The 26549-nt window shown below is 38.2% G+C and overlaps 1 protein-coding gene across 1 annotated transcript in view; it reads right to left on the reverse strand.

Annotated features, from left to right (window-relative positions):
• Positions 1–26549, reverse strand: part of RELN (reelin) — a 444598-nt gene that overhangs the window by 18219 nt on the left and 399830 nt on the right. Inside the window, exons 47-57 of the mRNA XM_031455857.2 lie at positions 23192–23332; positions 21751–21928; positions 19929–20122; positions 16479–16735; positions 11781–11935; positions 10535–10749; positions 8221–8398; positions 5442–5617; positions 5200–5306; positions 3777–4019; positions 3025–3200 (exon numbers count right to left, since the gene is read on the reverse strand). Of these exons, the coding sequence (XP_031311717.2) occupies positions 3025–3200; positions 3777–4019; positions 5200–5306; positions 5442–5617; positions 8221–8398; positions 10535–10749; positions 11781–11935; positions 16479–16735; positions 19929–20122; positions 21751–21928; positions 23192–23332 (2020 nt within the window). The remainder of the gene's footprint in view (positions 1–3024; positions 3201–3776; positions 4020–5199; positions 5307–5441; positions 5618–8220; positions 8399–10534; positions 10750–11780; positions 11936–16478; positions 16736–19928; positions 20123–21750; positions 21929–23191; positions 23333–26549) is intronic.

Below are 26549 nucleotides of genomic sequence, written 5' to 3' on the forward strand. Positions count from 1 at the left end.
TTCTTGATGCTACCATTACATTTTTTTTTTGTAAAACAAATAGTAGTTTTTAATTACTTAATATTTATTCCTAGTTTTTCCACTTCTATGTGAAAAGAAGCACTCCTTATTATGTGCAATTAAATGTTTGAGTCATCAATAATGCATAAATGCTATAAAAATTTGGTGATTCGAAGTTAAGTTCTAATCATCTGCTTAATCAACAAGTCCTATTTCAGTGCTGATACTTGGGAAGGTTAGTGCTAAGAATTTCAAGCTATTCACTCATGAATAAAACAATTCTGGTTTCAGAGAGAGAACAATTACATTCCAATACTGGAAAAGTGTATTCCAATAGTGGAAATGGAAACCAGAAAAGATACAAATATAATGCTGTGGTGCTTTGTAGGAACGCGAGATTGAATCCGATTAAGTGGGTTAGAAAATGATTCATCAGAAGTGGGAGATCTTTATTCCAGCTACAAAAATAAATGCTAACTATATGATGTGATAGAGGTACTGTCACTATAATGACAATCATATTTCAATATATAAATTATCAAACCAACATGCTGTATACCTTAAATTATACAATGCTGTATATCAAATATATTTCAATTCAAAACAAAAGAAGTCATCAAGTAGGTTGCATGTGAGCTGTCCCTGAAGAAAGGGAAGAGTCTGAGAAGTAGAGACAAGAGAAGGACATTTAGGTGGAGAGACTGTGCGCAAAGACAGGTGGGAATGTGCTGTGGCACATCTGGAGCACAGTGTGTGGTGTCTTTTGGTTTAAGTATAGAGCATGTAGAACATTGGTAGAGAAGTTTGGAAAGATTGGTTGAGTTGGGAGACCATGAGGTGTAGTCCAAGCGTTTGATCTTTTTAACTGAAGTTCAGTCAGTTACAATGTGTCAATTTCTGATGCACAGCACAATGTCCCAGTCATGCATATACATGCATACATTTGCAAGTGTTTGATCTTGATTTCATAGGCAATGGGGACTCTAAGTTAAGGGGCTCTAAGCAGTGGAATGATACACTCAAAGCTGTGCTTTGTAAGGATCAGACAGTGCTGTTGAAGACAGGTGGGAGTGGAGAGAGATTAGAGGTGAAAAGAGGACTCAATGGATTATTGATTTAATTAGGGCCAGAATGGAGGCAGTTACAGTGCAAACAGAGAAGTTGGGATGAGTGCCAGGAACATAGGGAAATAGAATGAAAAGGATGTAGTAACTGATTAGATGTGAAAAGTGAAAAAAAATCAAAGGTTACTTTAAAATTTAAAGCTGGTGAATAGGTCACAGGCAGTGCCATTAAGAGAAACAGGAAAATGAGAAAGAGGAGTTGGTAAGGGGCAGGAAGACATGAAGTTCACTGTTAGACATGTTGAGCTGCCAATAAGACAAAGGTGTAGAAATGTACACAGGTTATTAAAAGTTCTGAGCCAGTCGAGGTTGGATATCCAGATCCGGGAGTTGCTCTTAAAGATACGATACTTGAAGCCAGAGGATGAACGAAATTCCCAATGGTGAGAATGTCTATGAACAGAGAAGAAAGCCAGGGAGAAGTACTGAGAAATGCTGATATTTACAGGGTTGAGGGAAGAAGACGAGCCAAAAAGGAGATGGTAGTAGATCAACAAGGTAAGGAGGGAAGCAGCAGAGAACCCAGAGCAGAGGGGAAAGAGAAGGAGAAGACATGGTCAACAGGGCCAAATAGTACAGAGAAAAGGAAAAACGAGGAATGGGTGGAAGCTGTTGGATGTGGTGTTTAGAAAGTTAACGGTGACTTTAAAAAATGCAGGTTGAGTGACACTTTAATTATTAAATTTCTGGGACAAGTTCTTTTTTTTTTTTAAACAAATTGGCTTGGTTAGAGAAGAAAATTTCAGTTTCTTCAGTTCTGGCTTGATAGAGGCAACAAAAGAGGAGGAACCAACCAACTTAATCAAAAGATGACTTTGATATGGGCCTGGAAGGGGGAAAGCCTTCACTCTTCAGGCACTTGGCTTGGAATTAGGGGCGGTTTAACACTGGACATGACCTTGAGCATCTGTCGTGTTACTGAGTTAAAGATAGTCTTGAGGGAGTGGTAGCAGTTGAGGGGCCTGTCTCACCCTCCAGTCTGTGAAGGAAAGTTTAATACAGAGCTGAGGCAAAGAGCAAATAACATTTGTTTTTGTTTTTGTTTTTGTTTTTGTTGCAACACATCTCCAGGAATTTTTCATCTTGCAAAATTGAAACTCTATGCACATAAAACATCTCCCTATTTATCCCTCCTCCAAGCTGTGATCACATTTTTATTTCTGCTAATACGGATTCTAACTATTAACTCCATAGCACAGCTTTTAAATTAGAGCATTAGAAAGGCAGTTCTCTCTCTTTACAATGATCTAGTAATAAACTGCATTTCTGTAATGCCCCTTTTTAGTGTGTTCTGCAGTGAGAATGACATTAATTGATCTTGCTTTATCTTTCTCTCTGATTGTCTGTTAATTACCTCTATGCCTTCCCTTCCATTCTTCTATATGAAAAAAATGTGCATTTATAAGAAGAAAGAGTTCTTTTTAAATCTTTGAGGATTTGGGAAGTTCCAGTTGGGCTAATCTACAGGCTTGTTTTCGGAAGTAGGATAGATAAAGAAGCAAAGTGGCTTGATGTATGAAATGGGCACACAGTTAAGAGACAGAGGTAGAGAAATGGGGACAAGAGAGACGGACAGGGACAAAGAGAGAAACAGGCAGAGGCGCCTATTTGCGACTTTTATTTCCAAGGTTTGGAAAGGTGAACCCAAGATTACATACTGAGGTAGAACACAGTTACATTTCTTGCTATGTCCCAATATAATTATAGATTTTTCCTGTGTTCAAATAATCCTACAAGAGAAAGGCCTTTGTGAAAGATTACTTCTTCTAGTCAACAGATAAAGTCTCTTTTAAGGAATGAAATCAATCATTTCCTTACAGTTGTTCAGATAAGCATTCTCTCCACACCCCACCCCCAAATGTAACGCCAGGTTCTGTCTGGAAGAGCCCCTTCCCCTTACTTTAAACTGCATCATATATCCTGGCTGTATAATGAGCTCTCTGGAGGAGAGCGCGTTGTGAGTCTTGTCCTTCTTTTTATTTGGCCAGTAGAGGTGGAAGGATGGGTTGCCACAGAATCCTGCTGTCCTTACTGCATTAGGGTAAAAACTCCAGTTTTCTTCATGGGAAGTGCCTTCTGTTAAGGTAAATTGGAGGCAATATGGCATGTTAGTCTCTTGAGCTGATTGTTTTTTGTTGAACTACTCGAATGTCTATGCTCTAGCTACTTGCTTACCTTTTAAGATTGATTTTTATTTTATTTAATTGGGATAATATATAAATCCAAGATGAGAAATCTAATCTAGAAAAGGTTAGTAAATGCTAGTATGACGATTACTCAATGTTTAAAACGTAGTTGCTAGTCTGGGTAACTTTCATCATTGCAAAATTTTTCTTGGTATACTTCAAACCAATGCAATGTGTATCTCTACAGTACAGAAAATCCTAGAGAAACTGAAATTATTTGAGGATATTAAAATTTCAAATTAGATTTAGAGCTAGACACTTTGTCTTTAATGGGATTTATTAAAAATCTTAGTTGATATTTCAACAAGCAGCCAACCTTGAAGATGAATAAACCACTGGGCAAAATAATAGTTAACATTAATTGAGCAGTAACTATGTGCTAGGCACTGATCTCAATGCTTTTCATGTAAAGACATAAGCAGACAAAAGGCTCGTAGGAAAGATTGTCCAATGTCTGGTTTCTTACCATCATCAAAGGTGTCGACCAGTTGACTGGGATTGATTTCTGCTCCACCAATCAAAATGTTGTCTAGCGCCCACTGAGCGCGCTCCACCCCGGAGACCACGAGTCCGTTGCTGATCACAAAAGGCTGCCACCAGCGAAGGCGAGTTGTGTTGGTGAGGGCATCCTCAGGAAGAAGTATGTAGTCGTGTCTGACAGAAATGTATTTCTGATAATCCATCTCATGGAGCAAAGTCCAAGTAATTCCTATGATAACAAATACACCGACACAGTAACATATCTGGAAAAAACAAAACGACCACCAGACTACTGCAGCTACTACAAGCTTCCCAGAGAAATCTTCAGCCAAGTAATGAGAATGGATTTCACTGACTTTATATAAGTGTTCGCCATTTCTACACATTGTTTCAAAACGTGGCTGATGAAATAGGGGGATGGGCTTTAAGAAATACTGCGCCAAAAATAAAATCACTGAAGTAAAAATTACTTAGTTTCTGCTTTTAAAGTTTTGTTCTTGATTACTATATGCATTGTCTCATCAATAATGAAAAGCACCCATGTTTTGCATGTTTCTAGACAAAACTCCTAGTTTTTTTAGAATACAGATATAATTCTATGAAATTTGTGATTTTTTGGACAAATACGAAATTTCTCTCATCAATTGATAAGAATGTAGGTGGAATGTTTAAATTACTTAGAAAACACTTTTTGAACACCCTGAAATACTTGAGGCTCATCTATTTATCTGTCAGTTATTAAGAGTGATATCTATCTGCTAAAGCTGACTTTCTAAAGACCTCATGGTACTATTGGTCTGGTTTCAGACACTTCAAAATAATAAAACAGAATTTTATTAAAATAGTATATGACAGACTCATGACTTGACTATTTTCTTTCACATGATAAAGTCTTCTTGTTGATTATCTACAGCATTTATTACATGCTTGTTCACATAAAACTTTTAAAACACTAACATGTTTTAAAAATTATTTTTTGGGTGGAAAACCATACAAAAATTTATTTCTTAATGCATCATTTCTAATCAAGTTTCAGCTAAATATAGTGACTATTTTCTTTATTCATAAAGTTCGGAACTTTCTTTTTGTGTCCTTTTTTTTTTTTTAATGGAGGTATTGGGGATTGAACCTAGGACCTCGTGCATGCTAAGCAAGCACTGTACCACTGTACCCCCCAGAGCTTATTTTTTAAGTGTGATTTTTCTCTTGTTCCTTTTGGGGTAGATTTTGTATAACACAGAATTCATATGTATGGAACGTGTAATGCAACTGAGATCTGTAGCTTTCTCTCTGTGACCTTCACTATTTGCACTGCCAGGTCAGCAAAGCTTTGTGGAGACTTTTCTGAGGGGCACTGGATGAAATTTGGGAATCTGCTCCCAGGCATGGCTTTCACCCCTGAAACGTGCCTCCGTCGGTGGAGTAGTCCAACAGCACGCCTTCCTTCCGGCAGATGGGCCGATGGCAGGAGGTCATGTTGTTCTCACTACCGATGCGCCCCCAGTACTGCAGGAATCTGAATGCAAGCACACAGGATCCATCAGAATAGTTAATTTGAATGAACCATCTACTCAACTTCTTCCACACCTGTGTTCCTTGTTTGAGGGCCAATTTGCTACATCGTAACAAACGTAACAACATGTTGACTTACTTTGCCCCTCTGAGATCCAAATCTTGAGTAATAGCTTGTCTCACGGTAGATCCCCCAAAATAGAGTGCAGTGTCCTCGGCAAGAATCCCACACTCGGTACAAGTACTCCCACCTTCCAAGGACATCCATAAATCAGGCTTGATCTCTTCACTGTCAAAGCGTTCCTTCAGGAAAGTCTGGAAAAAAGGAAGGGATGATTAAAAATAACAATTTCAGAGAACAATAAGAGAATAGTTCAGACAATACAGAATTACATCTTGGACTTTGAAAAGTTAAAGCTGATTTCAAATGCTTTTCCAAAAGATATTGGGGGGAAAAAAAGGATATTTCCACAATGTTCTTTTCCATCATATATTGAAGATTGTTTAAACTGCTTAAAAAGGGTTTAATCATTGGAATTTAAAATCTAGAGAGAATCTTTAAAGCAAGTGTAAAATTTAGTACAGTAGTACTCCTATTTGTAAAGTTCCTTAGGCACGTACTATCAAAATATACTTATTTATTATATATTATGTAATAATACTATTATAATTTATTATGATATTATGAAACATGAACAAAAAATGAAAATTTAAAGGAATAAGATAAAATAAAACAGGTATTTTTAGCACTTTCCCCCCAAATATTCCCTGAAGGATGGTCTGGTTCTCCCTGGAAGTATGTGCCCTGCTCCCCTCACTGCCACCTTGGAGACTGATTTAGGAACCCAGGACCCTTTAGCTTCCAGCACAGAATGAACTTGAAATGTCTATATGATGACGCAGGGACATTTGAAACCAAAGATTTGCACATGAAATCAAAAGAAAATCAACCTTGGAAGGCAATTTGAAGGACTTTTCACATGTTTATCAGCACCAAGATTCAGGATGATGGGGAGAAGAGCCCAAAATCAAGAATAAAATATTTTCCCTGGGTCTCCAGTTTATCCTTTTAACTAAGAGTGACCGACAACCAGGAGCAGCCTATTTTCCAAACAGAGTAGAATAAAATACGAGGGTCATTATAGATACATTTTATGTCAGAGTATTTCATTGCCTCACATCATAGGCATGATCTTGGTTTTCTATTCATTTTGTCCACAGGACATTCAATTGTCCATAATACAGTTTTGCATTGGGTTGAGGCAGGGTTTTTTTTTGTTTGTTTTTTTTTTTGCTTTTTGTTTTTTAAATGACAGAAATATATCATGAAAACAATCTGTTATAGTTGCAAGTGTAGTAACTATTTACAGAAAAATCATACCTTTTCACTTCTTAGCAAAGTTGTCTAGTTGTTATATTATTGTGTAGTTAAGATGATTTAAATAGACCCTCTTTTTGTCAGACTTAGAACATAATCAACTCTCTAGTTAGACATGTAGCCACATGTTAGCTTTACCTTACTTCACTGATGTTAGCAAATAAATGCAATTTATAAACAAAGGTTTACATTTAAGAACAGAAGAGCCAGAAGACATGCTTTGTTAACCATGTAATCTCTCCTTAGAAAGATTTAATTCAGAATTCATAACATAGATTTCTACAATTTCTTATCCAACTGAGGAATGCTAATGAAATTTAAATCTAGTTCACGAAAGAAACTAGATTTAAAAATGTATTCATTACCTGTGGCTATGTTTCTCATGTTATAATCTCATTTGATAACAAACAGAATAACATCTTCAGACACAAGTGAGCATTGCTCCAATTTTATGTTTTTAATTTGTCAGTTCCAAAGTTGTTGAAGTATTGTAGAAAAAAATGACAGAACAGGTTTTGTGTACATTGTGACTTAAATGTACAATTTCAATCACATGCTTTTTAGCTTAGTCATGTTTCTGTTATTGTATGAGGAATACACTATATTCAAGAAACAGAGTGTATATATGGCAAGTGTGTTGGGCACTATTTGCTTTGCATATTAAATAATGATAACAGCTAAAGTTTGAAGGAATGATCTTTCTATTCTTATTTAATACACAACCACATTTCAGCAGTCAGCAAATCAGAACACTGAATTTTCTGAACAAAAATTCAGATACTGTTCAGGCTTTTTTGAAATTTTTTTGTGTGTGCGATAATGTTATCAGTGTTATTTGCTTTACTTTGTAACAACAACAGTATTATCCTTTAAACAGTACACCTACTGAAAAAAGTGAATTAAAGAAGGCTTAATTTACAAAACAGAAACAGACTCACAGACATAGAAAACAAACTTATGGTTACCAAGGGGGAAGGGAGTGATAAGGGATAAATTGGGAGTTTGAGATTTGCAGATAATAATATATGTAAAATAGATAAACAACAAGTTCACACTGTGTAGCACAGGGAACTATATTCAATATCTTACAGTAACTTATGGTGAAAAAGAATATACAAATGAATATATGTATTTCATGTATGACCGAAGCATTATGCTGTACACCAGAAATTGACACAACATTGTAAACTGACCATACTTCAATAAAAATATATATATACAAAAAGAAGGCTTAATATTGTTTTAAAATTAACAGTCTAATTTAAAAACAAAAATAAAAAATAGTACTACGTTATTCTTTAATCCATGCAATGTGGTTTATTTTATGAACTGGGTAAAATGTACTAGAACTTGATCCTAATATTCTTGTATTTAAGAAACCTAATACATATTTTTAAAGTTTCCATCCAAAGGATTTATTTACTGGGGGTGAGGGGTGCTCAAAGAACGTGGTTATAAAATTTAAGTCTCATTCCTAAGTTGGTTCCTGATACACGGCCTGCAAGGTGAGTGCGTGCTTCCTCCAGGGGCCTTAACTTACCTTCAGAGTGTGAGTCAAGTAGCAGTTTGGTCCAGAGTACCCCGGATCACAGATGCACTGTTCCTTTAAGCAATCCCCATGGCCTCTGCAGTTGTCCAAGCATTCAGGACCCAGGTAGAAATTGTCAATTGCCCACTGCATATCTGAGTGCTTCTGGTAGAACCTAAATCTTACTGGACTATTGGCAACACAAGAGCAAAGGAGTGAAAAACAGAAGTTAACTTTATTTAGGTCCATTTTCCTGTGTGTGTATTCAGTGCTCAAGAGAAAAAAAAATTTAAACCATTCTGGCAAGGTGAAATGGGTTAATAAGAGATGTTTTTTGACCACCATTATCTTTATACTTCTAGTAATGGAAGTTTAAAGCCAGTTACATTTAAATTTTAAAATATGTGAGTAATACCGTAAAACAAAGTGGAAATACAGTGGAATCTCTATTTCAAGCAAAAGGAACATTTTAAAATGCAAATCTGTAGCTATCATAAGTCAAGTTGCTTATGAACTGGAGTCCAGTGGTTGCAACACAATTTAGATTCATTAACTGTATTTCTGAAATTGTACAAAAGGTGAATGAATCCTTTGACGGAGCCTTGTTGGCATACACACAGCCCTCAGGTGGTCAGGAAACAGCAATTTCTGAATTCCCCTAAGATAGTATTCTCAGAGCAACTATGCTAATTAGAGAATAATTTTAAAAGGGTTATATTAAAGGACAATTTCCCTGAGATTTTAATCTCATCACTGTTCTTTTCTGTCTTCTGGGGAAAATGCAAGCCTCATAATTAACCTTCTATTAAAATACACCACACTATTTTGGTGTAGAGTTCAAAGTGCATGAGGGAACATTCTGGGACGATGTAAATGTTCTGTATCTGGTTTCATGTGGTGGTTACACAGGTTACACAATGTGCTGAACAATTAAAATGTGTTCATTTTACTGAATGTAAATTATACCTCATTACAAAAGAGAGGGAGAGAACGGGAAGGGGAAAATGAGGCAATGAGGTGGTGGTGGCTCTCCAGCATCCATTTCACCTCAGAGGAGTCCTATGAGATAATCATCGTAATGTAATGCCCCTAACTATGGCTTGAGTTCAGACGGGCATTCTTGAGCTAATCTGTGCCAATAGGATGCAACGAGGTAGTTGCTCCAGCTCTGTCTGAAAGAAAAGCAACTCTCTCTCTCCCATTAGACACAGGTAAGGACACATTCTGCTCCAGTTTTCTGGAAGACATCTATGTTCACGAGGGGAACCAGCCCGAAGGCTGAGCGTAACACCCACGTGTGGACAGTGGAGCAAACAATAAGAGAGTAAGAAATAACAATATCCGAAGACATTGTTGAGCTTGTCAATCAACCAATCCCAGAGCCCACTTATCTTTGGATTTTTTTCATTATAGATAGAATACATTTAATTTTCAATGGAGCCCACATTTAATTTTAATTTGAATTGGGTTTTCTGTTACCCGCAGCTGAAAGCACCCTGATTGTTTTCTAGCATGTTATTTGAGTGAGCCTTTTAGATTTGCTCCAGAAAACTGTGAGTAATAAATGACCTCTATGGGATCCTGGAAAAGCCATGTGTAAGCAGCTTATTCAAAGGCTCTATATGTTCTGGTCATACACTGTAATTCTGTTTCACAAGAACATTTTTCATTTAGCCAGACTATGATTCATCTGGTGGATGTACATCTGTCATTTTCTTTAATGTATCTTTTTCCCCCTAATTTTACAGTTGAAGGGATGTTTTTGTAATAGCCTTAAATTAACTTATCCATAGACTTTTCAGAGAATAGTTTAATCGTCTTGGCTCACTACTGTTCCAGGTTAATTACTTTTCACTGCAGGTGCAGAACATAATGCTTTGATAATAAAAAACATGAAACCTACAGACTACATTTGTACGAATAGCATGATGAGTTAGGTTTTGCTCCTGGCTCTGTCATGGATCGACAAGGCAGTGATGTGGAAAGCAAAAGCTGTACAGTGGATCAGTTTACAAGGCCCATAAGGTAGCATACATCTTTCCAACTGGTTCCAAGGCCATCACTATTGCTCTGTCCCCATTTTCAAACACTGAGATTTGGAACATGGAAGGTCCTGCTAAGATCTATCTTGACAAGTCTGAGGTTCACAACTTGACATCTTCTTAAGTTAGCTCATCATAAAGGTCACCAATTGGAGAATCTTTAGAGTCAGGGAGGAAGAGACCATTTTACCCACAATTACATAAAACACTCAGGCTGACCACACTGTCCCTAAATCTACGTCTGGATGCTTTGGAACCAGGCTTTATTTGAATTTTCTACTTACTTTCCCACTAAGCTTTCAGGAAGCGGGTAGGTGATCCTTTTCCAACCTTTAGTTGGAAAGAATACAGATGGCTGAGAAACACTTCCAGAGCATTTCGGGTCCGCAGGTAAGCACTGGGGGACCAGATAATTCCAGCTCACACCGAAGTCAGTAGAATACTGCACGTGAATTTGATTCTGGGCAACTTTTTCAGACACTTTACATCCAACAGAGATCTAATAAACAAACATGATTGTTATGTTAAAACCATATTACATGTTTCTGCTCTAAGGACTTGGCAGCAAGAAAGTTGCTGATCACTTGACAGACACGGCACCACATCCCTCCTGTATTTTCAGGTTCATTATTCGCTCTGCTAATGGACGGCAGAGTTAACATCGTTGCCCAAGGTGACAAATTATAGAAAATGCCAAATATATTGTGCAGGGAGTTTGGAGAGAAGACGAGATTTGTGCTTCTGCCATGGCTGGCTAATTGCCTTGGAAGGAAGGCCTGTGCCTACTCTTACAAATTGATGTTTGTTGTGCTAATGGTCTGGCACTTCTGTTTGGCAGAATGCTCGACCAAGAAGGATTAACGGCTTTACCAAGTTTACTGTTTTGTTATACAATTTATGACTCTCAATAAATCACGTTCAATTACAAATAAGATGCAGTGAAGTGATTACAGAAGGTACCTTCCATAAGGCACAACACCTTTTGAGATAGTCATAATGCAGCATTTGTTGCTAATATAGTGGGATTGAGGTAGAATAAATTGGTTGACATAGAATCTTGGCCAAAATTGATGTTGGCATTAATGCTAATCATGCCTCTATTTTCTACAATTTTCTTTCTCCAGAAACACCAAAATGATCTCGTAAAAAAAACCAGGAATAACCCTAATATCTTTCATCCTCTCTTAAAGAAAAAAAAATTGCCTAAGTCATATAATAATTTAACCTCAGGGAATTGAAGTCAGTATCCTACATTTTTATTTTCAATATTTTACTCTATCAGTATTTAATCCCAGACAGAAACACATTTACTCCTATGTAAGTTTCACCTTGAAATAGTTCAGAAATAAAACACTTTTAGCTGTTAAGCTTTACATAGTTGAGATGTATATTATCTTAATGTTAAATTTTATTTTTCAAAGTATGCATTAAATGGACAAAATATTGTTTGACCATTGTCTCTACAATTTTTTTCATTTTTATATTGCTGGTGTCTGGTTATTTACATAATTAAGATCATAACATTTCCACCTTGAATTGCATGATCCAGCCTTCAGTGGGAGTCAGGTCATGAGTCACTGCGTACACTTCTCTTCCATCGTGACTGCCACAAATCATGACACCATCAGGGGAGTCACAGAATCTTTCTACTGTACAATCATCATGGAATAGCCAATGCTCATTTACTTAAAACAAAACAAGAAAAATTTTATGACAGATTTATGACAAAAATAGTTGAAGCAAATTTTCATTTAGGCAAGATTTAGAATTATTTTAGGTAGAAGTCTCTCTTATTACCTACCATCCATAGACAAAATACAAATATAAGCACATTGTTTTAGGAACATGGATACTGAGAGGTTGAGATATGCCAAGTTTCTAATATTAGCAAAGTCTACATTTGGAAAAAAAAAAGAGTGTACCGTATGTGTTATAAATAAAAAACAAAGGGAAATGTATATTTATATTTTCTGACAGGTATTTAACTTTTTAGGCAGAATCTAAAGAAGGAGAAAAAATTTTTAGTAACACGATAGGGAAGTGAGTTAGCTACGTCTGCTCAAATTCTGGTAGTTATCTTCTGGGCAATTAAAAAAATTGTAATAGTCAAACTCATAGAATCAGGGAGTAAAAGAGTGGTTACCAGAGGCTGGGGAAAGCCAGAAATGAGGACTCGTCAGTCACAGGATGCAAAGTGTCAGTAATGCAAGGGGAATAAATTCTGGAGCTCTGCTGTGCAATGTGGGGCCTATAGTTAATGACTCTCTGCTGCATATTTAAACATTTGCTGAGGGAGATCTTCACGTTAAGTGCTTTTACCGTAACAGAAAAATCAGTATTAAAAAGGGGGAAGGGGTGCAGGAGGAAACTTCCGGAGGTAAATGATACGTTTATGGCCTTTATGGTGGTGATGGTTTGTTTCACAGATGTATACTTATCTCCAAACTCTTCAAGTTGTACACGTTAAATATCCACAGCTTTTTGTGCATAAATTATACCTCAATAAGGTGATTAAAGAAAGCTTCTGAAGGTCTAAGGAAAACTAGGGCAGCAAGACTATGAGTTGATTAGTGCAGAGTACATCCCATTGTCCCTCTCAAACACACACACACATTCATGTCTCTTATAATTCCCTTCCCCTTCTGGAAGGTGTTTTTAAAACATCATGGTTTAATCTCAGAAAAGTTAGAAATTAAACATATCTGTAAGCTTCATTTAATGCATGACACGCTTTGATTTCATAGGTCCAAATTTCTCTGGACGGCTCCTGATGAGCTCCAGCGTTCACAGTGGAGATGAGTGAGTTCAACCAGAGGCTTGGGTCACTGTGCAAGTCACAGAGTTGGAAGGCCTCAGGGGAGACCAAACGGAGAAAAGAGACCAAACAATTTAACTGGAATTCAGCCTTCACCAGTGTTGTGTCCTTTTGATTTTGTCTGAGCAGAGCATATGTCTGTAGAACAAGCAGTTTACCTCTGGGACTCAAACAGCTACCACAATGCCATTATCTGTTAGCTTTTATTCCATGGACGCTGGAGCTACACTTACTCCTACATCAACCAATATAGGACTCAAGAGTCAAAACACACAGAAATTTGAATTCCAACAGGAATAACCTGAGCCAGTTTTTTCTAAGGGATATATTTTATTTTAAGCTAGAACGCTGCAATCCTGATGAAAGAGGGCTTATATTAATCAACTGACATCAATCTCTTCTGCAATATCAAAAACTATTTCTATAGGTAGGTATTACAGTTCCTAGGAGCACAATCTTTGCAAGACAGGTAGAAGCCTAGTTGTACATCACAGATTAGCCTAAAGTAAAAATGAGTATTTTAAGTACTTGAAAAACATATGTGTTTGCTTTTATTCAAACAGAAGCTGTGCGTAAACTATTCTCTGATCATAAGCTCACTTACGTAAACCAACACACTGGGAAAAATGAGCAACTTAGCAAAGTTCTGAACCTGATCTATGGAAGTAAGTCTTCTCAATAACCTTCTTAAGAGAGTAAGACTATTTGGTAATAGTGAAGATCATTTTAAGCTTCTCTATTTGAAAGGATGATTTTTATTAAATACTTGCAATTATATCACTATACCATGTGATATACTAATAAATGAATTAATAAGAATAATTAATCTAAATATTCATTGTTAAAATGAGAAAAAATTATAATGGAATATTATACAGCTATTAAAATTATATTTTCAAAGATACTTGAGGATAAGAGGATATGATAAAGATTCAATTCTGAATGAAAAAAGCGGGGGGAATGGAATAGAGAGCCCAGAAATGAATCCACAAACTTTTGGTCAACTAATTGACAAAGGAGGCAAGAATATACAATGGAATAAAGACACTCTTTTCAGCAAATGGTGTTGGGAAAACTGGACAGCAGCATGTAAAGCAATGAAGGTAGAACACTCCCTTATACCATACACAAAAATAAACTCAAAATGGATCAAAGACTTAAACATAAGACAATATACAATAAGCCTCCTAGAAGAAAATATAGGCAAAATGTTATCTTACATACATCTCAAAAATGTTCTCCTAGAACAGTCTACCCAAGCAATAGAAATAAAAGCAAGAATAAACAAATGGGACCTAATGAAACTTACAAGCTTCTGCACAGCAAAGGAAACCATAAGTAAAACAAAACGACAACCTATGGAATGGGAGAAAATTTTTGCAAATGAAACCAACAAAAGCTTGATCTCCAGAATATATAAGCAGCTCATACGACTTAACAAGAAAAAAACAAATAACCCAATCCAAAAATGGGCAGAAGACCTAAACAAGCAATTCTCCAAGGAAGAAATACAAATGATCAATAGGCACATGAAAAAATGCACAATGTCACTAATTATCAGAGAAATGCAAATCAAAACTACAGTGAGGTATCACCTCACACCAGTAAGAATGGCCATCATTCAAAAGTTTACAAATGACAAATGCTGGAGAGGCTGTGGAGAAAAGGGAACCCTCCTACACTGCTGGTGAGAATGCAATTTGGTGCAGCCACTGTGGAAAACAATATGGAGATTCCTCAAAAGACTAGGAACAGACTTACCATATGACCCAGGAATCCCGCTCCTGGGTATATATCCAGAAGGAACACTATTTCAAAAAGACACCTGCACCCCAATGTTCATGGCAGCACTATTTACAATAGCCAAGACATGGAAACAGCCTTAATGTCCATAAACAGATGACTGGATAAAGAAGAAATGGTATATTTATACAATGGAATACTATTCAGCCATAAAAACCGACAACATAACGCCATTTGCAGCAACATGGATGCTCCTGGAGAATGTCATTCTAAGTGAAGTAAGCCAGAAAGAGAAAGAAAAATACCACATGAGATTGCTCATATGTGGAATCTAAAAAAACAAAAACAAAAACAAACAAAGAAAGTATAAATACAAAACAAAAACAGACTCATAGACATAGAATACAAACTTGTGGTTGCCAAGGGGGTGGAGGGTGGGAAGGGACAGACTAGGATTTCAAAATGTACAATAGGTAAACAAGATTATACTGTGTAGCACAGGGAAATGTATACAAGATCTCATGATAGCTCACATTGAAAAAAAATGTGACAATGAATATATGTATGTTCATGTATAACTGAAAAATTGTGTTCTATACTGGAATTTGACACATTGTAAAATGACTACAACTCAAGAAAAAATGTTAAAAAAAATACAATTAAATAAAAGCTTAGGAAAAAAGACTCTAAGGAAAATATCAAAATATTGACCATGGTTATCCTTTAGGTGATTTTTATTTTCATCATAATTTTCTGTAGTTTCTTAATTTCATACTTTGAACATGTATTGCTTTTATAAGAAAATGTAAATAACTAAGAATTTTAAGTTATTAGAATTAAAATTTCTCACATTTCAACTATTCTCAGCATAAGTTTCATTCTTCTGGAAGATGCTTATCAGTCTTACTGTTAGATACATCTAGATTGTCCATTCTATGCAAGATTCTGGCACAGTCCCCTGTCTGATGAATCTACGGTGGTACAGTGTATCTATTCAGATGACACTGGCAGTGTTGGTATGAGATATGTAATTAACATCACTACTTTACCTGAAGATAGCACGTTTTATGTAGCATAACCAAGGATGTGGCACGATAAAGCCACATCCTTAATATAAGACACGACTTAAAAAAAAGGTGACCAGACTAGTGTCACGGAATGAAAACAAGACATTAAAAATAAGAACAGCATGGAGAGATCCTTGACAGTTCACTGGGACCGCTGCACAACTCCTACTGAGAATGAAAAGTAACAAGCGTGACCTTGGACACTCTCTGAAACATGAAATGCCATCACAAGTGTGTGTGACACATAGCAAAACAGAACACTTGTCTCTGGAGAGTAAAACACATGTCTAGGAAATGTTGGTTTTTGCTGCAAAGTAAAAAACAGGAAACGTGGAAATGAAAATTTTCTAAGAAAAGAAAATTACCCTCTTAATAAAATTATGGAATGCTATTTATTAAAACAAACTTGCTGGCTTGAAGGAAGAAGAGATGTAGATACGACATGAACCAGGAAGGTTGAGAGAAGCCACAGGGCAACACCCTTTTCACAGTCTCTGTACCACTTGACAATCTGTAAAAGGTGCCACATTCCACTCTTTGGAAAAGACCCAAATCTAGGCTGCATGTCCACTGGATTTTTATTAGCATCAGTGAAAAAGTTACCTGCAGTCTTGTCCTCCATAAACATGTCAAAAGCAATTCTCCCAACAGGGCCGGCGTCGGCGGGCGAGCGCTCGTGCGGGGGCACCGGGGCGCTGCTGAAGGTGTCCAGCATGACGGTCCTCTGGTCGGCAGAGCCCGAGATGAGCACATTGTCGATGGCCCAGTCGTTCTGGTCCAGGCCGTCGTGTCTCGGCTGCCACCAGCGGAAGCGAGTAGCCATCTCTTTAGCATTGGGAGGGAGAAGGATATTCACGAATCTGAAGAAAATGATGGTTGGGGTGGGGAAACAGTCTTGTCAATGATCTCATGGGAGTAAAAGACATGTAACCAGAGATAAGATATCTGTGCCATGTAGGGGGTGAGGAGAGGACTTTAGCTAAAATCATTTTAAAAACCATGATATACTGGCTTGATTTTATGAAATCTCAAAAGTCACTAGATTGGAGAAACAGATTGTGAACAAATTTAACCATCCTGGAAATACCTCCTTGCTCTAATTGTCCCTGGGCAGGCCTCAGAGGGACCCTACAACTTTCTGCTTCCCTAGGGCCCCTCCAAGATTGGTAGGCATAGGGTATTTGCACTTTGGTAGACATAAACCAACATCGACTTTTTTTCTGTCACCCAGAGGTTGGCTGCATCTGTTTCGTTCCCCTGGAAACTTGATGTCATTCCACTCCCCAAAGTACCAACAGTTTGATTTCATTCCACCCCCATGAGTACCAGCAGTTTGCTAGACTGTGGTAGAACATTTCGGCTCTCAGCCTGAGGGTTCCAGGTTGTGTATAATTATTTCATCAGTTGCTTGGTTGGACAGTGACTATGCTTTATTGAGAACATTATACCAAGTAATGCTGAGTGAGAACCACGGACTAACATGGGACTCAGTCACCAAGGACGGACACGGTACTGCACAGCTCACGCTCCAGCATGAGCCTTCATCACAATGATGCGTTTAAACCCCAGGAAGACATCCAACCCCTTCAAATTGATATGTACAACTCATAACGTCTGTCAGGGAAAATAATTTCCTGAGGTTTACTCTCCTCTGCATAAAGTCTCACCTTCTCCTCCATGCTAATCTACCTCCCTTTACTTTTCAGGGCTGCCATTACTATTACGCCGCAGGATGGTGTCAACAAGTCCCAGTTCATCCTAGAAAGAACCCTTAAGCTGAGGGCTTCAATACGACCCCTTAGTTTTTGTCTTTCACAGTGAAGAGGTTTTGCTATTTTAGTTTTGTTTACACAGTACCTCCTGTGTATGGAGATCAATCAAAATCCATTCAAGGCTAGGATGTTATTAGATTTTCAGGACTTGGATTTTAAGTACTTTTTGGGATTATGTCCATCATTTTGTGCACCCTTTGAGCCATGATGGTTTAATGGATCTTGGTCTTAGGGAAGGAAAGTTTATTAGACTGTGAATCTCAGACCCTCATCTGTGTAGTTACTGACAGTTTGGAGACCATGAGTCTTTAGGCAAATAATCTTTTCCCAAGTTCATTTCCTCCCACACCTCAGTTTTGAAGCTCACCTGTGCCCCTCCCTTCCCTCTCTTTTTTTGTATGCTCACCTTGCAACATCTTTCTGCAATTTATCTCCATTGAATTGGCATGTTTAGCATTTTAAAATGTACTACATAATACGGGAAATCTATCTGTTCCTGGAGGGATGCACAATCACATTTTTTTACCCAGAGCAATGATCTTTTATCTTAATTTTTCTTTCCTATTTCTAAATTAGTTTCCCTTTTCTGATAAATCCTTGACCACACATTAAGAACCTCTGGAGTGGAAATGTATCTAAGGCTGCTGAAAGTTTAAATAAATTATGATCACTGTTCCTATCTTGGTGAATTTGTTTCTCCTTCAGAGAACTAAAGTAGATTAGACAGGTGTGCTTTTATGCTACAGAAACATAACTTCCTTCTCCCTACATATTATGCTGTTTAAATGTTCAAGAACTCATACTTGAGAGTCATTGTAACTATCTCCATAAACAGTTTACTTGACTTGTCTATTATCTCTAATAGGGGAGCACACTTTTTGCACTATTCCATTGTGTACCACTTAGTGTCTATTTGGAATCCTTTACTGGTGTTCAGCTTTAATGTAAGTGCAGGATTGAAAACTTTTGCTGGTGGCAGAGATTGCTGGCATTTCCTCAACGGCCATATTCCCCTTTTTCCTTCATAAGAGGAGCCCATCTTTTCAGTGGGGTGAAGAGTCACCCAGAATAAAGACAAGGTGTTCAGACTCCCTTGTATCTGGGAGTGTCTTTGTGATTAAGTTCTGGCTACTGAAATGCGAAAGGAAGTACGGGCAATGGTTAGGAAGTGTCCATAGAGATGACACACCCCTCTTGCCCCATCCTCCTGCCTGCATGCTGGAACGTGGCGGAGCCAGAGTCTCCCTCTGGTACCACAAGATGTAGGTCATGTGCTGAGAGTGGAAGAAGTACCAGGTAGAAGGAACCTGGGTCTCTGGTGCTGGTGGAGCCGCTGTAGCAGCTCTGGGCTACCTTCTCCTGGATCTCATTTACAGAAAAGGGGAAAAAAATCTTTTAAGTTATTTTAGGTTTCTGTCACTGCACCTGTTTTTAACTGATACATTGAATCTAAATGATCATTTACAATATTCTTAATTGTTTTTATTTTACCTAATTTTTAGCCTGTACCTGGTTTGCTATGTACTGAGGGATTATCTAAGTTTCTTCTTTTTTTGGTGTTTTTATTTATTCTATTTCTTTATTGGGTGCAATCATCCCTCTCTCCTCTCCTTCCCTCCAACATTCTCTCTTTTTCTCTTCTTTCACCTTCCTTTTCCCTCTTCTCGTCTTCCTACTTTAGTAAACATGCTCTTTTTCTTTTTAACAGCCTTTTGATTTTTCTGATTGGTCACACTGATTGCTTTTTGCCCTTCAAGAATATATTTTTTAAAATGACCCATATATTGTGTTTATTCAGGGCTTTTTAGATAAGGAATTTAAAAATAGACTCTAGGCTTCTTAAGGATATTTATCTACTATTGTGTTTATTTTCTAGCCCCAATTCTCCAAAAGGGAGTGAACACTACATAAACAAGCACACAAATAAACTGGTTTTATTTCCACTTTCCCAGAATGTTGAAATTCATTTCCCAAAATGTTGAAATTCATTATCATCTACTCATTCATTTATGTGTTTTTTTTTTGTAGTGGGTCTATTTATTATTGACATTGTGATTGTGCATTTTATCTTATTCTGCGATTTGCAAACTAGTTGTTTTTGAAATAAAAACAGCTGTTTGTCCAGCTCAGAAACCTTATCTTTGTGTTGGTCTCAGAGGCATCCTCTACTGGTGAGCACAGGGTCTAGGTCCCCTGCAGTCCCTGTAACTGATCGCTGGCAGGCCTCACCAAGCATCTTCACCCAACATACTACTTATTAGAGATAAAATTGAATACAAACCCAGGTTTACTGTACTGGTCATAGAAAATTTCCATTAGCAGGTTCCAGGTAATGCCTCCGTTGACAGAATATTCCAAGAGAACGCCTTGGTTACGGTTGTTTGGTGTGATCAGGCATCCATACATGAAGTAAAACTGGATAAACTCAGCATTAGTGAGGTTTAGATCCACAGTGACCAACAGTCGACTGCACCCCTAAGGAAAAGAAGCAGAAAGCAACAACACGGTGACAAGGGACCATCTTACAGGTTCTAGGTACTCTCTGGCTTCCATCCTTTCTGTATTTCCTTTGTAATACAAGTCACACAGTATTGCAACAATGATTTTCTTATCACCTCTCCTATTATACTAGTTCCTAATTGGCCTCTTGCACACAGCAGGTACTCATCAAATATATGTCAAGCTTTGAAATTTCAGTATTAGAACTTACTTACAAAGGGCAATATATTCTAAGGAGATTCTCTTCTATTTTCTTCTAAGTAATAGGAGAGCTGGAATTAAAGAAACTTTTCTATGTTTTTATTAAACTATTTCCAGTTATTTATAGGTATTTATTAGATTTTTAAAAGGCATCAGCTATTAATAAAATAGCACATTGTATAGTCGAACTGTAATAATTCTACTTAATAAAACTGAAAAAGAAAAAAAACCAAACCAAAACAAAAAAAATAGCATACTGAGATGACTACTTGAACAGCAAATTTAAAAATGATGTCCAAAATTTTCATATAATTTAATTATAATTAGGGATAATACTTGTAAGCTTTTTTTGTTTTACTAAAGTTAAAGCATGTTTAATTTTGAGCTGAAATCCTATATTTTTTTTTCTGTTTTTTTTCTTTTTCAGTTTTATTAGGTAGAAAGGTGTAAGCTTTTTATTTAAACTTTGATAGTTGATTTTAATGCTTTCTATATTAACTCATTAACATAGAAAGGCAGTCATTTCTTAGTTGAATCAATGAGGAAAACGAGGCCTTTTAGTGTTCCATCTAAACTAGGACTCTGCATTCTTAGTCACTGCTGATGATTATAAAAATCCTGTATGCTGTATGTCCTCTTTTTTACTCTTGGGCTAAAAAACTAGTATACTTCATTGGCACAAATGTAAACTTCAAGGTAGGGCATGGTAGTAAAAAAAAAAAAAAAAAGAACTGGCAATGAATTTGTAATTGTTAAAAAGTTAAATTGCCTATGAAGGGTTTTTAATTATAGAATTAGAGAATTTCTACTTTTAAATACGTCATTTTTGGCAGCAACATAGAATGACTATACAATTTCTCAAAGCAATTTTCTAACATTACTGCTGTCCTTCACAAAATAATCTGCTATAAATTCAAGTGTCTAGTAATTACTAACAATTATTCTTTCTTGGATCATTTATAGAAAGGATTAATTATTGTTAATAAATTCAGGAAACTATGAAGCTCATTTTCCAGATTTTTGGCTCCTTAAATCCCAAACCTCTTGCAAGCTCAGGAATTTTCAATAAGAGCATCAATCTAGATGGAAGACCCTCATGCACTGTGTAAGTGCTCTATCCCAGGATAGAAATTAATTTAAGTCTTTTTTAGAAGTGTACTTAAATATGCCTTGTGCGGACACTACCCTGCATAATTAAATTATCTCAACCAATTTATGACTGGAGAATGTTGAAAATAATTAGTGTTTTCTGATTTGTATACAGTTGCGAGTTTACATTAGGGTTATTATGCACTTAGAGTGTCTAACTCTGCATCTTGATTTGCTAATTAAACTTCAAAAGAGACTCAACTTTTTGGCGGGAACTCAGAAGATGCAGAAATGAATAAACAGCAAACACTAACCCCACTGAAGTGGAGAGCCATTCCCGAAGCCACAGCTCCACACACGGTACTTAATTTCCCTCCGTTCACAGTCAGCCAGTTCTGGTTGGATGGGGCCCGATTGAAGTTGTCTTTTAGTTGCGTTGGAAGGGAGGTCTCGGGCTCATCACAGTACAGGCCTCCCCACTGCTCATCACAGCTGGGAGTGGAGAAAGAGAAAGGAAAAGTCAACATCAAACAAAGCCCCTGCAAGAGGGCTCTCAAATTAGTGCAGCCAACTCCTTTTCCAAGTCCAAGATGATGAGAGGTTAGTTATCTTCACAGAGTGTGCCGGAATCCACCCGCTCTCCTGAACAGTGCTTTCGGTTAGAAATAGGCTGTGAATTAACTGCCTCTAAGCTTTCCTAAAGCAGTGACTTGGGCTTATCGGTGGAGAGAAAGAAGCGACTTCAAAGAATTTATTAAAGCACTGTCCTCACATGACACAGCTCCCGATGGCTGATAACATGACTGCGGCTGCCAAACTAGTTGGTAAGGCCTAATAATTTATGAAATTGGTCTTCTGAACAGAGTCAATCAGGAATCCAAGAGGCCATGTTCCAAGCAGCAGAGGGTACTTTGGATGGCATCTGTCATCTTTGACCAAAAGACTGAATTCCCTGTTCATTGTGGGAGGAAGTATGAGTATAGGGCTGGGGGTGTCAGGGGTCTCAGAGGTCATACTGGATATGGGCTGGGGTCATTCATCAAGGGAAGGACTTCCCAGGTGTGCAGAGATTCGTGGAGAAGGGACTATGGATGCTCTATCAGCATCTTCATTCATTACATCCCGCCCAATAGCAGAGTCTTTGAAAATAAAGCACAGAGGCCTGTAGTACACAACACACCACAACACAACACACATACCACTCACTCACCACCCCCCCGCCCAGCACACACTTAGATCCTTCCCAAGATGCGATGGCTCTTTAAGAGTAAAATACTAGGTCTCTCCATCAAATACATCTGGTAAATTGATCAGGCTTGATATACCTTCTTACGCAAATAACACAGGAATACCAATTAAACCACAAGTAATGCATATCATTACATCCACTCAGACTTAAGTGATTAAAAAAATACTTACGATGTATTATTTTCATTCAGAACACACTGAACCCCTGAACCTCTTCTAATGTCTTTTCCAAGGCTCAGGTGTACCACAGAAACACAGAAGGAAATAAGACACAGCCAATTATAACTCAGCCTCCTCCTGACAAGACAGCTCCTGTTCAGTCCCTAATCTCTGAGCAAGAAGGAAGATACAACAGCCATAAACTCCAGAGTTAGCTTGGCATCAGAGTTCAGAAAAAATGTATAACCCAAGGCAGCTTGGAAGTGCTCAAAAACCAGTTTCAGAGGAATCTCCTGGCTGGAATGTGAGCCAGGAGCTTTCCGTAGAAGAGAGGGAAAGCCTACTTACACACAGTCTCCCTGGATGCACCTTCCATGGCCACTGCACATGTCTACGCAGCCGTCCCCAATATACACATTATCTATCGCCCACGTCTGCTGCTTGTCAAAAGGAGCTGGTTGATGCCAACGGAAACGAGTGGCTTGGGACCTTTGAAGAAAAGGAGAAATACAATGAAAGCTGTGGTGGACAAGAGAGCATGTTCTGGTACGTCTGAACAAGTGCGTGGAGGAGTGCAACGCAAACACACGTACATCCCCATTTGTGTCCTCGAAAAAGCGTTCATTACTGCAGAATTCTTTGCCAAACGCTGATGAACAAAACCAAAGCAGACTGAACTGCAATAGCCTGAGAATGTATCTTCGGCCAGTGATCTTTCTGATCCTTGTAAAAACAGACTGAAACAGAAACTAAAATCAATTTTAAAACCAGATGTCTCAGGGGGGTAGTGAGCCCTGAATTTTGTGTGGAAACCATGGTTGGGGGACAGCAGGGCTGCTGCAACGCTACATTTGCAAATCAAGAAAAGATGCCCGTCTTTGGGTGGCCACGAAGCCTTTGCATCTGACTTGGGGAGAGGATTTCAACTCCTACATGTTACCTAAGGCCAGACACTTCTGTGCATGGGCGCACTGGTTGGCCTCACACAGCCTTCATAAGGAATTCTCACGAGGAGAAGCCTTAGGAAGACAGTAGGGGTATAAATCAGAGGGATCAACGAAACCCTAGATAACTGGACAGAGAAAAGAGAGCAGGTAATAAGTAAGACCAGACTTATTTTATGTTGATTTAAATGCAGTATAAATAATACCTAAACCGACTCTCCCATTCCAGAATCAGAAATATATTTGCTCATTTGTAGTTTTGGGGAGCATCTTGTTCAGAGACACAAATAAACGTAGCTTTTCAGAGACACTAGATGGCAGTAAAATCCAAACAACGCCTGACGCTCAACAGAGCTTGAACACTAAACCCTGTAGAGGAAATAATAATTAGCCAAACCAAGTCCCCTTTATGGATTCATGCACTTCTGTCATTAAGAGATACCTATTAATCACTTGACTGAGAGGTCTCTGTGTTAGGCAGGACAAAAGACCAAACAACAGCAAGGATTTTAAATTTTCTAATTGAACACATTTATATTAAGTTTAGAAAATAGAAAAGAAACAGAGCCAAGCTCAAATCTTCACTCTAAAAATGAACATCAGTTTACTATTTGTTTACTGAGCGTCTATGCACTCATTTCTCCACACCCCATCTTGCTCGCCAGCTCCCATCTGTTCCTCTCAGCGGAGAAACGTCTACCTAATACCCTCCTGTCACTTCCTATCGCATTTAACTTCCACCCCAAGCTCCTCCTTGGTCCCCGGGGCTCTGCCTGGGCAGAGCTCTCTCCTCTGGTCCCTCTGGTCCCTCAGCTGACTGCTCCTCCGCAGCCCTCAAAGCTCCCAAAACTCTTTTCTGCCTCCTGCCTGCCTGGTTTTCCTTTCTCTCAGCTTGCTTAAACCCTGTGAGTCTTTTAGGTCTCAGAGAAAACGTCAGGTCCTCCAAGAGAAATTTTCTTTCTGATCCCTTTAAAAATTGCATTTCTTCCATAGCTAACTGTTCTTTTCCTCTCACAGTATTTATCACAATTGTAGTCATAGATTTATTGGCTTATGTATTTCTTAAATGTCTGTCTCTTTCTCAGAAGGGTAAGTTACAAGGGAGCAGGGTTCATCCCTTTTTGTTCTACATCATACACTCGGGGTACAGCGCCTCGCAGCAGGTGCTCTGCAGGTGCACGGAGGTGTTCACACAGCAGGCAGTGTGAAGCTGCCCCCACCGCTGTGCAGCTCAGTGGCTCCGCTGATCACTTAATTTTTAATGCCTAAGTTTATTAATAGCTACACCTCTTTACAGGCAGCAACATCTTATAAATAACATAGTGGAATACCACATTTCCATAGCACATCATTACTTGGATTTTAATAACAAGTCAACACTCACACACTTATTCTTTCTTTTAGACTATACATTTCTGACGGCCAGGGAATATCTCTGCATCCCTTCAAGGAATATTGTTTTGCATCTTCAGTGCTTGTAGATGGTAGGCAAGTAATAAAATGTCCTTGTTCCCCTGATAGTGTACATATGCTCCATCACCTTTTATTAAAACCCTTATCAACTCTTATTAAAATTGCCTATTTATGCATAGTTTCCTCTGTTGGATTATTCTCTTTATTTATTATCTTACTGTTGCTGACGCTTATAGATGGGGCTTCATAAACCTTTATGGAAAGAACGTCAAGTTGGCAGCAATCAAGCTGACCAGGAAGAATCAAACAGCAGACGTTTTGAGGGGGGGTGGGGGGGTCACTAGCGGTGCCGGCAGTGACTTGATGGCTGTTACAGAGGGAGGAGACCTTCCTAGCAGTTGGGAGGTGATGGGCTGCCTAGCAGGTGGTGGCTTTCTGATCACAGGCTGTGCTGAATCACAGTCCGGGCAGTCACTTCATAGAGAGACCGTACAGAAGATTTCAGAGCCAGATGCGCTGCTGGGGTCATAGCTTTCATGGGGCCTTCTGACCACGGCACTTCCAGTCTGTACAACTCTGTGTCATTCCACAGAAAACAAAACAGAGGGGAACCGTCTGTAGAACGTACGAAAACCGGAGTTGGCCAATGAGAATAAAGACAAGGAAGGGCTCTAATCTGTACTCTGGTCCTAGTAAATTCCATATCCATAGTGAGTAACTTAATATATATAATAAGGGGTTTAAATCAGATGATTTCTAAGGCCTTATCTCAAATGTGATGATTTTATATCTCAGGAATAACTACACCTACCCCATAAAACAGGGGTACATATAATATTATAAGAAAAGGAAACACTTTCACTAAGGGGATACTTTGGAATATAAGGTAAACATGAAAGTCTGGAAGTAGAATTTCCAGGACTTCTTGTTCCCAGCCCTGTCATGCTTCACTATGTAAAGGGGCCAAATCACTTATGTTTACATGCCGACACTTTCCCGTCTGTAAAACTAGGAAGACGCTGCTTCCCACCTCACAAGGGTGTTGTGAAAATTAATTAGTTCATGTTTACCAAGACCTGCAAGTGTCTTGGTGAAGTCCCTCGGCAGGTGTCATCATTTATCCTGAAGCTTCCTTATAATGACGGCCACTACCAGCTGCTGCTTCTTGCAGTTGTGCGGAAAAAATGGTCTCAAAGCAGATTCCTCCTTTTCCCATATCCTTGAAATGTCTCTCCTTGCATCTTTTCTGAATTTATATCATTTCCTCTACATCTACAGCACATAGTAAGTGCTCCAGAAGAGTTGCTTAATAATTAAATATCCATTGCTAAGAAGTTAAAAAATGTTAC

This window comes from Camelus dromedarius, chromosome 7 (assembly GCF_036321535.1).
Source record: "Camelus dromedarius isolate mCamDro1 chromosome 7, mCamDro1.pat, whole genome shotgun sequence".
Lineage (NCBI taxonomy): Eukaryota > Metazoa > Chordata > Mammalia > Artiodactyla > Camelidae > Camelus > Camelus dromedarius.